This window comes from Sylvia atricapilla, chromosome 4 (assembly GCF_009819655.1).
Source record: "Sylvia atricapilla isolate bSylAtr1 chromosome 4, bSylAtr1.pri, whole genome shotgun sequence".
NCBI lineage: Eukaryota > Metazoa > Chordata > Aves > Passeriformes > Sylviidae > Sylvia > Sylvia atricapilla.
The window spans coordinates 1,224,851-1,236,071 of record NC_089143.1 but is presented as its reverse complement, the minus strand read 5'-3'; the positions used below and the strand labels follow the sequence as shown (position 1 = coordinate 1,236,071).

At 37.2% G+C, this 11,221-nt stretch overlaps 1 protein-coding gene across 1 annotated transcript; it reads right to left on the bottom strand.

The window, feature by feature from the left end:
* Positions 1-3,172: 3,172 nt before the first annotated feature.
* TLR3 (toll like receptor 3) lies at positions 3,173-9,401 on the bottom strand. Its single transcript, XM_066316899.1, has 4 exons — positions 8,957-9,401; positions 7,562-7,753; positions 4,527-6,352; positions 3,173-3,720 (listed from the first exon to the last, which is right to left on the bottom strand). Exons 1-4 carry the CDS (start codon positions 9,398-9,400, stop codon positions 3,492-3,494), a joined length of 2,691 nt encoding a protein of 896 aa, XP_066172996.1. The 5' UTR covers position 9,401; the 3' UTR covers positions 3,173-3,491.
* Positions 9,402-11,221: the final 1,820 nt, after the last annotated feature.

Below are 11,221 nucleotides of genomic sequence, written 5' to 3'. Positions count from 1 at the left end.
TTTATCCCTGCCTTGTCTTCTTACCACATCAAGGAGTGCCATGAGCTGGCAGAGAGAGCACACAGAACGCCACGTAGAGGACTGAGATTTGAAACTGGGATATTCCTGGCCTTTTTCTTATAAACTGGAATAAATATGTTCTGAAAAAACCTTATGGAATAAAGGAATAAACCTGAAAGCAGCACAATCTGAATTCATTCCCACCATGGTAAAAAAGCCTGGCTGAGCCACAGTGAAAGTAGCATCACTGAGCTCAGTGGTGGGTAGTTTATTTATCTCAGCTATTTATATGAACATCACTGTCTGTGACTTGTTCTTCACTCCTGGTTCTGGCCAGGAGAGGATTAATGGCTGGGACCCTGAGGTTATTGTGTCACCTCACATCAGGCACAAGGGGCAGGGATCCTTTCTGCTCATATTCCATGTGGTAAGGACTCACATGTGAATCAATCACCTCTCCTGAACGTGCTGTTACTAATATTGTTCATGGTATTGTTTGGGGTTTTTTGGTTGTTTTTTCAAGTAAATTGTCCTCATCTCAACCCATGATTTTTACCTTTTGTGTGTGTCCAGTTCTGCTCTCCAGCTTTCCAGGAGGAGGGAAGAGTGGTTCTATTCCCCAGTTTAGTGGTTCTAAACCACATGTGGCAGCACATGATTTAGAATACCAAATTGGGGAATATTATTCCTGAACTATGACACCCTCTCTCTCATTCAGGATCTGCAGAAACAGTCAGGTTCCACTCCAAATCTCCAGACTTCAGCATTCTGCCTCACTCAAGTCCTTCATATATTCTGCTTTCAATATAAACAGAACCTCTTTAGTCCTATGTAATATCTTTTGATATTACAAATTTGGAACTACTTTTGATTTATTTGGTGTTCAACTAGCCAGCAAATCAGCATAATACAATTTGACATTGCCCACTGCAAAGAGATTGCTCAGCTCAGACACAGACTGTGAATCCTGAAAGCACTTACAACTCTGAGTCATGGTAAGCAATAAAATTGTCAAACAAATCTACAGCAGAAGTAGGTAACCTTCGGAAAAGCAGGGAAAATTTATAGGAAAATTTTAGGTCTGGTATAACTGATGATTATCATCAGCCTTGTGATTATTACTTTTGTGCCTTTTTTAAATACAGTAGTTTTAGTCTTATTGTGAACCTCTATAAAGTCTTTTACTGTGATAAATTGTTTTAATCTGAATCTAGGTACTAAAATAACTGTTTAGAATGTATTCATCATGTTGTTATAATTTAAAGGGATTTTTTACTCATCACCAAGTACTTCTTGTTTGTATTCCTCACTTATAACATTTATACCATTTAACATTCCTCGCTTATAACTTATAATATTTTTTTCATTGTTCTGAAACCAATTTTGGGGGCTTTTGTAGTATCTAGGAAAATCTTTAGGAATTTAGACACGCTGTCACTTGCCAGGCTCTAAGGGTCAGAAAAGACCACTTGATCTTTGTATCACATTTCACCGCAGCATTTCTCCGTGCATTCTCTTCATCTTTCTGTCATCTTTAATATCCATGGCATTTTCTAAACAATTCATATTGACGTGGAAAGAGAAATTCTGCTGCCATGTGTCATTGCAGGTTTAGGATAGGAGCCCTGTCACATGTTAGTCTTTAAATAAGAGAAAGAACAATTGACATGGTAATATGTGCATACCTGGCACACCATAATTACCAACTTGTCTCCTCAACTTTCACGGCCTGAACGTGAAGAAAGGATTTGTCACTTCACCTGAATAGGTGAGAAAGATGAGATGAAAGCATCACAATGGGGACAATCCTATTACTGTAATTAGGGAATCGTCATCTATCACTTCAGCTGTAAACAAAAGCCTGTTTTCACTCAGGACTTCCCAAGCATCTGCACCCCCTTCACCATTCCAGTGCATGAAAAATCTTATTTCACTATTGATTTGTCTTGTTTAGGTTTTTATCATCATGGCACATAGAGAGGCTATTAAAATCCAAAGTTTTTCATCTATACGTACAGCAAATAATGAGAAAAGCTGTTTAAAATGTGAAGTATAGAACTGTTTTCCAAAGCAGTAAAACAGCATTCCTGTTGCAATACTGGTATTGAAGTTGATGAGGAGAAGGCTGGAGGGGAAAAAGCAATTTAAAAATATTCCTGAGCTGTTGAAAGATCACAGACCTAGTAAAAGCTGACAAAGTTTTAAAAGGTCCTTGAAGCAGCAATTAAATATTAACAAAAAATATACAAATGACTGTCTTGTGTCTAATTTACAATAACTTGTGATCAGACACACCAGAACATTTTAGCCAGTGTTAAACATTATAAACACCCTTGCAAAGCACATTTTGCTCAGTTTCAGCTCTCTCCAGATCAAACTAGCACAAATGTTTGAACCTTAATACCCTGGCAATTGCAATCTAGCCCACATTTCTGTAAAATATGTTCAGGAAAAAAATCAAACTAGATTACTGTGCAAGAAATTAAACCACGGATTTCTGTCTGATTTCTTTACAGTTTTCCTTTTAGCTATCAAAGGCAAAACTGTGTATGAAAGGAACCAAAAAAATTGAAATTAATTTAGGTTTGAATTTCTTTTTTTTCCCACTCTACTTTTAACTGTAGTCACAATAATGTTTCTGATACTATTTAAAACTATTTCTTTGGTTTTGTTGTTGTTTCACCAGTAACGAAATTTTGGTAATGAAATTGCAGCAGCACCACTTTCTCCACAAAGTTATATTATAAAAATAATAATTTTTATATTCTGGTGATATTATAAAAATATCTGTGCCTTCTATTCATTTTATACAGGTGCAGCAGCTGTGCCTTGGCCATGCTGCACATTGATTTCAAGTTCTGTGTACAGGCCCACACACAGTTTTGTCTGCGTTCTAGGAATCAAGATGACATCTCTCAGTATTAATGTCCTGCCAGCTCTCTGAATTTCACTAGAGAAGAGCAAAAAAAAAATCTTTTTCCTGATACCAAATTTATTAAATCAGTTGATTCATCAGCCTGAAAGTGACTTTTTGATAGCAACCAGCATTAGCTCCCCCAAAAGCCATAATCACAAAGGTTTTAAAACTCACCTTGAAACTGCTGTATTTCTTGGCTTGAATTACAGAAGTAATTTTCTGTTACTTACTGTGTTTCCCAAGCAAAGCTTCAAAAGCGAGTAGTGTCCACTCTACCTTCTACACAGAACTTGCTGTTTTATCATTCATGCATTTTCTTTTGTATATCCCCTTAGAGAGTCTTTTCTACCCTACATTATTTCCAAGAACATCAGTGATTCTCACTTCAGTGGAGCCAAATTAAAATACCAGCAAAAACATGAACATAAACAAATGAATTTGAATTACAGTGACTCTTACAAATATTTACAGGATGACAAACTTTTTCAGACCTTCATGAAAAGGCTCGCCAGTTTTCCAGTGGTAGAAAATATACAATCAAATGACCCCATAATTGAAATCTGCAGTTCAAGAATCAGCTCACTTTACTTCTAGCTTTAAGTGCCATCACTAATTGCTGATGAAAGGCACTGACTCTTTCTCTCTGGGCTGGCCAGTTCAAGATGCAGCGAGACCTGAACATTCCTCTTCTCAGGTGAAGTGCATGGTACAACTTGTAATCCTGGATCTCATCAAGAAAGATCAGAATGATGGAGTCCCGACTTTGTTCAACAGCTTGCTGAAGAGCGTGATACACCTTGAAACTGAAGAGAAAAAAAAAAGATAAAATTAATGTTTTATGTGAAAGAAGAAGAAAAGACGGATAGTTCTTAACAGGGGTCTTAATGTCTATTTTGTGATGCACAATGGTTATTACTTTACTTTAATTAGTTAATTAACTAATGCTCTAAAAATATTACCTAAGTGTAGTGTCTTGATATAGCCTTGTTTGGCTATAAAATCCCTTTCTTTACGAGACCACTATATAAGAATGGCAAAAAGACTAAAGGCAAACAAAAATCCTGTTTTAATGCTATTGGTTTCACTCGTTGTTGCTCTTCTTCAAATGTGTAATTTTAAGGAAAGCAATCTGCAAAGGTAGTAGCCTGATTTTTGGAAAAGAATCCCAACCAAGCAGAAGAAAAGACTCTCCACAAAAAAAAAAAAAAAAAAAAAAAAAAAAAGAAAAAAGAAAAAAAACCAAAACCAAAAAGAAAACCAACAAACCAAGCAAGCAAAAAACCAAAAAACCCCAACAAAAATAAACAAACCCCAAAACAAATCAAACCACAAAACAAATCAAACCACAAAAAACACCCAAGAAAATGCCTAAAACATTGACATAGATATTCAATGTACACTACCATATGTGTGAAACAATTAACTTTATTAACTAAGTAATTATTCTGAAATTACAGAAGTTATATTAGGCAAATATACTGAAGTAGATTTTGTGCAGGTATTTTTCATTAAACGTTATTTTTTTATTAAGTTACAATAAAAAAATATTTTGTTAAAATATCTCTTAAGAAATTTACCCCTTACAGATAAAATTTTATATCCTACTCACTTTTTACACCAGGGATCGTGTAAGAGGTGTTCCGTCACCACAAAAATAATCTTCCTGCTCATTTTGATGCTGTTAATTATGGCTTCAAATTCAGATATACCCGCTTCAAAGTCCCGTTCTTCTAAACAAAACTTTATTTCAAAGTGGTTAATTTTTTCCAGAGACGTGAAATTTTTGGACACCCAATTCTTGTCCTCTCTTGCATGAATAACGTAGGCATCATAATAACACTGTTCCTGTTGCCTCTCAAATTCTTTAAAACCAAGCGTTCGATTGACTAAAATATTCCAGTAGAAAGCTATTCTCCACCCTTCAAAATGGATGGTGAGGACAATAAAAATGAGCAGCGTCACCACCGTGGTAGAGACGACAAAAAGGAGTTTAAATGGAGCACTGTCTTTGCAGGCTGAACTGTCAAAATACAAAACCAGACTACCGTGATATTTGGGCGGGGTGTTACAAATGTACTGGGACCTCAATCCAGGTACATCTACTTGGGTCTCATTAAGCCAATCAGCAAACCAAGCAATGCTTTCACAGGTACAGTCAAAGGGATTGGAATCCATCTCGAGTTTTCTCAAGCTCCTGAAAGGCGGGCCAAATACTTTTTCTTGGACTGAAGTGATCAGATTTTTCTGAAGGTTCAAGGAATTCAGAGAGGCTTGGTCATCGAACAGAGTTGCTGGAAGCAAATTCAAATTATTCGATCCTAAATCCAAGTGTCTTAATTGAAACAGACCCTTGAAAACCTCAACTGGGATTTCATCAAGCCCGTTTGATTTTAAATTAAGAATTTGCAAATTGGGAAGACCTTTTAAAAAAAGAACAGGGCCACCCGGATTTGCATGTTTCCAAAGCCTGGCTAAATTATTGTGCTGTAGATCCAGGATGTAAAGTTTGTCAAGTCCATCAAACAAGTCTTCTTTGATGTTTGCTATGTTGTTATTGCTGATGTCCAGGACAGTCAGGTTTCGTAGAGGATGAAAGGGTGAAGGAGAAAGTGCCAGATTATAGCAGCCCACCTTCCTCAGCATCAGTTTTCTAAGGCTTGGGACAAAAATGAAGGATTCACTTTGCAAAGTCAAGTTTTTATTATAGGAAAGGTAAATATCTTGTATGTTCTTGAGACCTTTAAACTCATGACCTGTAAGCTCTTGATTAATTTCATTGAGACCAAGATCAAGAATTTTCAGGTGTCCCAGGCAAGAAAATGCCCCACTTTCTATGGTAGAGATTCTGGTTTTTGTGAGGTTGAGAACCTGTAAGGTAGAATTAGCAAGTGATGAAAATGTTTTATTAGTTATTCTTTGTAAGTTTATGTTGCAGTTGCAGAGACTCAGATATTTCAGGTTGTTCAGACCTGTGAACATATTAGCAGTAATTCCTGGGAAATTGTTCTTATCCATTAGAAGGTACTCCAGGTGGTATAGCCAATGAAAAGAAAAATCTTCAATTTTCCCGGTAAGTGAGTTTATGAGATTCAAATATTTCAGGCTGGATAATCCATAAAATAAACGCGAAGATACACGAATATTATTATACTTCAGGTTTAAGTATTGTAAACTTGAAAGCCACTGGAATGAGTCATTTTCTATGAGAGAGAGAGAATTTTGGGAAAGGTTTAGAATGGTAAGATTTGTTCCTTGCAGCCCCTGGAAAGTTGACTTGCCAATGTAGGAAAGTTTCACGTGGCTCAGAGAGAGGTTCCGAATCGCTGTGTTTGATAATTCCGCGCAAAGTTTCCTGGTGCGATTTTCACCAAGTTCAACGTTGTTCAGTATGAGGCCAAACAGATTTCCAATTGTTTGGAAACATCCCGTATGAAACTGAAAGGACAAGGAAAAAAAAAAAAAGTCTTGGCCTAAAAAAGGGGATTATGCAAGAAAGTTGACCAATAAAATGAAAAAGTGGAAAGCTTTTTAAATGAGCTTTTAAAGCAGAATAGAATTCCTTCACCCAGACTGCTTCACAGCAAAGTTCAGACAAACCCTTTTTTGGAGTTTACTCTTCTTGTGACAATAGTTCTATCATTTATAACATGATTATCATAAATCTGACTGGCATTATTTTAGAAGAAGCTAGAAAGAGGCTTAGTGAGATGCAAGTTTGTATCCAATGACTGAAACTCCTTCTCTAGAAGTATCTTAAAATTTTTGATGTCTTTCTTCAGCTTTTTTTTATTGGTATCTGCTAGGTATATTGATTTACTAGTTATTAGGTTTGCAGACAGACAAGAAGCAACCCAGTTCTCTGTGCAAAGCACCTGTAGAGTTTCCCCAGTGATCCAGTGCATGGCCTCATAAAAGCTGAAAGATGCAGGGATGAAGCAGCCAAACAAAAGAGGATGGTGGGATTCACTCTCAGCAGTGATAGAAACTTACACCACCTTAAAATATCCTTGTAGGTTCAATGTACATGTTTTTAGAGATCAAACACCTGGGAAACAAAGCAAAATAAACGAACAAAACCCAAAAGAACCAAGGCAAGTCCCTGCATATTCGGTACTGAGGTGACAGATGGAAGACAAAGTACTCAAGTGGGTTTTTTTTTTTTTAAAGGAGTGAGTATATGTTTCTGGAATGATTATTTCTCTTGGGTCCCCATAGCCCAAATGAATGCTCTCTTTGATTCACTGGGAAGTGAAATCTCGATTGTATAACCAGACTTGGGTAGCACCACACTTTTTACCCACTTAGGAAGTGCTTCAGCCCTTCATCTTCAGCACATGCAGAAAAAGTTCTGCACAGAAAATAAGGTAAGGATTCTTAGAGCACCTCGATTTAGGTCTTTGCTTGAGGCTTCTGATCTACATGGATCCAGCCCATATGAAACCAGCCTGTGCTGATCTCATTGGTAAAACAATTACTCTGTAAATCACTGCTGGAGGTCAGGAGTAGTGCTGTATAAAATAGAATGGGGTTTGGACCTCAGCAGATCAAAACTGTAATGTAAATGCCATAAAACCATGAGGGGTAAATCAGGATAGGTCCATTTTATGCTTACAGCTGTTGAATTTCTGTTGAAATGCTTCCTACCTCTTTTAGTGGATTTGATGACAAATCAAGAATATTCAGTGAGGTGTTGCTAAGAAAACTGAAGTCTTCTTTTTTCAACTCAGTGATTTGGTTGTTACCCAACATGAGCTCATGAAGTTTCTCCAACTGTTGCTCCAATCCTAAATTGGCTGACTTCAAAGAATTATGAGATAGGTCTAAAATATTCAAGTTCTGGGGAGAAGATGCAAGAAAAAAAAGTACAAAATAATTTTTTTATTTTTATTTTATGTAATAAACAAAAAATTCAGAAATATATTTTTAGGGTATAAATTATCGGATTGGTTGCAATACTACACTTAAAATAAATTTTTAATGGAGAAATAGCACCTTTCAAGCTCCTGCTGGAAGAAGCATTCTTTATCTTTCACACCAGCAACTTTCATGGAATTAATGGTATTAACCTGCTGAAGTAGCTACTGCAAACCAGAGTAGATTTAGTTCAAGTTCCTTAATTCACTGAAGGCCCTCCTGCCTCAGAGAAAGTGATAAATGCAAAAGCCTGCAGCTGGCTGCAGTTAGGACTGCTGCAGTATTAAACATTGCATTCCATGCTTTTCCAGCATGGTGCAGCCCCCCAATGGAATGAGGAAGGTGAAGCTCCCTAAATGGAAGCTGCCTGCACTCACCTGTGTTTAGTTGTGTCAGGAGTTTTACAATGCAAGCAGGTAGACCTGATGTAACTGAACTGGGACACTGAGCTTAGCAGAAAAGTTCAAACTACTCAAAACCACGTGCACACTCATTAGAATACTGAGTGGCAATTAGTACCTACACGTTGTCTTTACTTTTTTTTTTTTTGTCCTTAGGCTCTTCCCTTTGTGTGATTCCTGCCTGGTGCAAAGACAGTGAAACAGTCCTTTCCTGCTTTCTCTGATGGTTCCCCAAGCTCTGCTACAGACAAGCATATTTAACCACATGGAAACTACCAGGTAAAGCAAAGGTACAAGAAAAACATAACAATTTTACTCTTTCTCAATTCTTAAGGTCCTGAGAGACACTACATTCAGCCTGTGCACTGGCCTTCCTGGTTTGAATACCTAAACCTCAGCCTTGAGCTGCCCAGGCAGCTGAGATTCCACAGCATCCACCTTGCTGCTGTCCTCATCTGCTGCTGCTGTTCACTCAGCACATATCCTACAGGGAGAGGTGCTTCAAAGGGATGCAACAGAGAAAAAGGAATTGCATTCACTCACAAAGATCACCGAGACTCCAATGGGCTACAACAGAAGGCACAAGCCTTTTCTTCAGTGAAAAAGTCAGTGAAAAGATTATGTGTTGAGGTACCAAGGCAGCAGTTCTTTATACACACTGGAAAACACAGTAAATTCCCCCTCTAGACTTCATTTATGGCAAAGGTGCATTTCCAACTCTTACCTTCAGGGTTTTGAAAGGACCGTTTTTTATAATTAGTGTGTTGTATCGTAGTCTGAGCTCGGTCAGGTTGGTGCAGGAAGCAAAGACTTTGTCAGGGAGCTTAGACAATTCGTTATGTTCTAAGTTCAGAACCTGCAACAGGGGCACATTCTGGCACAATTCTGGCTGCAGTTTAGAGATGGTGTTGTAGCCTGCATTCAAGTAAACCAGCTGGCTGTACTTGGTCAGATTTGCAGGACCCAGCCATCTCAGCTGATTATGAGAAATGTCCAATCCTGTTATATTGTCTGGAAGATCAGAGGGAATTTGAGTCAGCTTTAGGTGACTGCAATCAGCCGTTTCATTCTGGATGTGACATTGCTTTCCAGCTGCTGCACATGGCCAGAAGACAAACATCAGTGTGACACACAAGCTGCTCCACCAAAGAATAGTGTTTGGCATCATTCTGTCTGCAAAGGCAAAATGAACACTGAAAATTACAATCATTTTGACACAACCTGCTCAGTCTTCAACTGAAGGCTGAGCAAGCAAGGCTTAAAAAAGATGTGATTTCATAGTGAGCAAACAGTTGGTGTTTTTAACACCATGGATTTTTTTCTGCATTCATTTCTGCAGAAGAGTTGTGTCTAATAATCTCTCTAAAAAATACTTTTATTTAAAAGCAGTAATACTGGCTTACATTAAAAATAGGTATGTTCAAAAAGCTACCAATTATCTATTTATCTATTATCAATGAAAATTTCCAATAGCTTTCTCTTCTCTGATTAATTTTGCATAGCTTTAACATTCATAAAATACGATAAATTCGACAAATTGTACATAAGCCTCTCAATGTTAGCAATTAATCTCTGAGGTTAATTACATGTAAAATATTTACAGTTATATGCAGTAAAAATACATAATATACCACTTACTTCTTTTATTGTTCTCACCAATTTTTATTTTACAAGTCAATCATACAAAATTATAACCATTATTGCATCTTATAAAGAAGAAATACCAGGCTATAGGAACATATATGAGAAACTAAGAACACACAAAATAAATCAGTACCAACCTCATCAGAGAAAGAAACTGAGAAGAGGCAAGGTGTAGAGGAGACACTGCCCATAGATTCAGCAAATTTATCCAAATACTTTCAGGAAAACTTACACATTTAAGAATTTATAAACTCCACCCCATAACTTTTCATCATTTAGATCAGGATATGAAACTTGGAACACTAATTTTCAATTGCTCTGTTTTGTCATTTGTAACTTCTAAGGAATCTTAGGCTTTTTCATACTTATCCATTTTCTAGTTAGTATCCATTAGTTTTAAATTCACTTGGTGAATCTAATCTTCATCATCTGCTAATGAAACTATACTGCAGAAGGAAGAAAAAAATTCCATATAAATTTTGACCAGAACAGAGTTGTAAAAGCTCAGAAGGGTTTGCTAGCTTTCTGACTCATAGAGCTGGTTTAATTAAATGGCATTTCTTCTAATCAAGAGTTCTCTGTATTTTCCATATTATTCTCTACAGAATTAATCTTTAGTAGAGGGAGAACTTTGTGAGTACTTGCCAGAACATTTTTTTCATCTTTAGCAGAGGAGAGTAATCTTAGGTTCCTGTCTTCTATTTTTTTTCTTTTTTTAAAAAAATAGCTTATACTTTCAACCCTGGTGCTTAAAGTTTCTCCACAATCTTGATACACAAGTATCTGTCAGCAAACTTGGACCCTTCCTACCAACCTCAATTTAGCAATGGGTTCAGTCTCAGCAGGATGGACCCAGGCAGAAAAGGCTATTACTGCCCCAGTACAGAACAGCCTATAGATGGGAATAAACCTGCCTAGACTTTACAGGAAGCTAGAAGAGTTTCCTCAAAAGACTAACTCATGGGATGGATGAGCTTTCTTACTTTTTACAGCTCCCATTTTCCTTTGCTAGGAACTTGTGTTTAATTAATATCATCCAGCTTTGAGCAGATTCGAGTATTGTGCTTTAGCAAACAATGAAACAAGAAATGAGAAGAGAAATTAAACCAGGACATTTGTATAGAAAAAAAAAGATAACTTCTTCATAACTGATGTTTTCTGAAGAGCCAAATTTCCACTAGCATAACAAAAATACTCTAAGGAGTTGACACTGCAACCTGCAGCCAAACAGGAGGTTTGACCAGAACAGAGTGGTCTTACAGCAGAGATCTTAACCTGCCTTAGCAGGTGAGACCCCAGCAGAGGTTGGCTCAGTGGCTCACCTGCCTTTTCTGAGGACATGCAG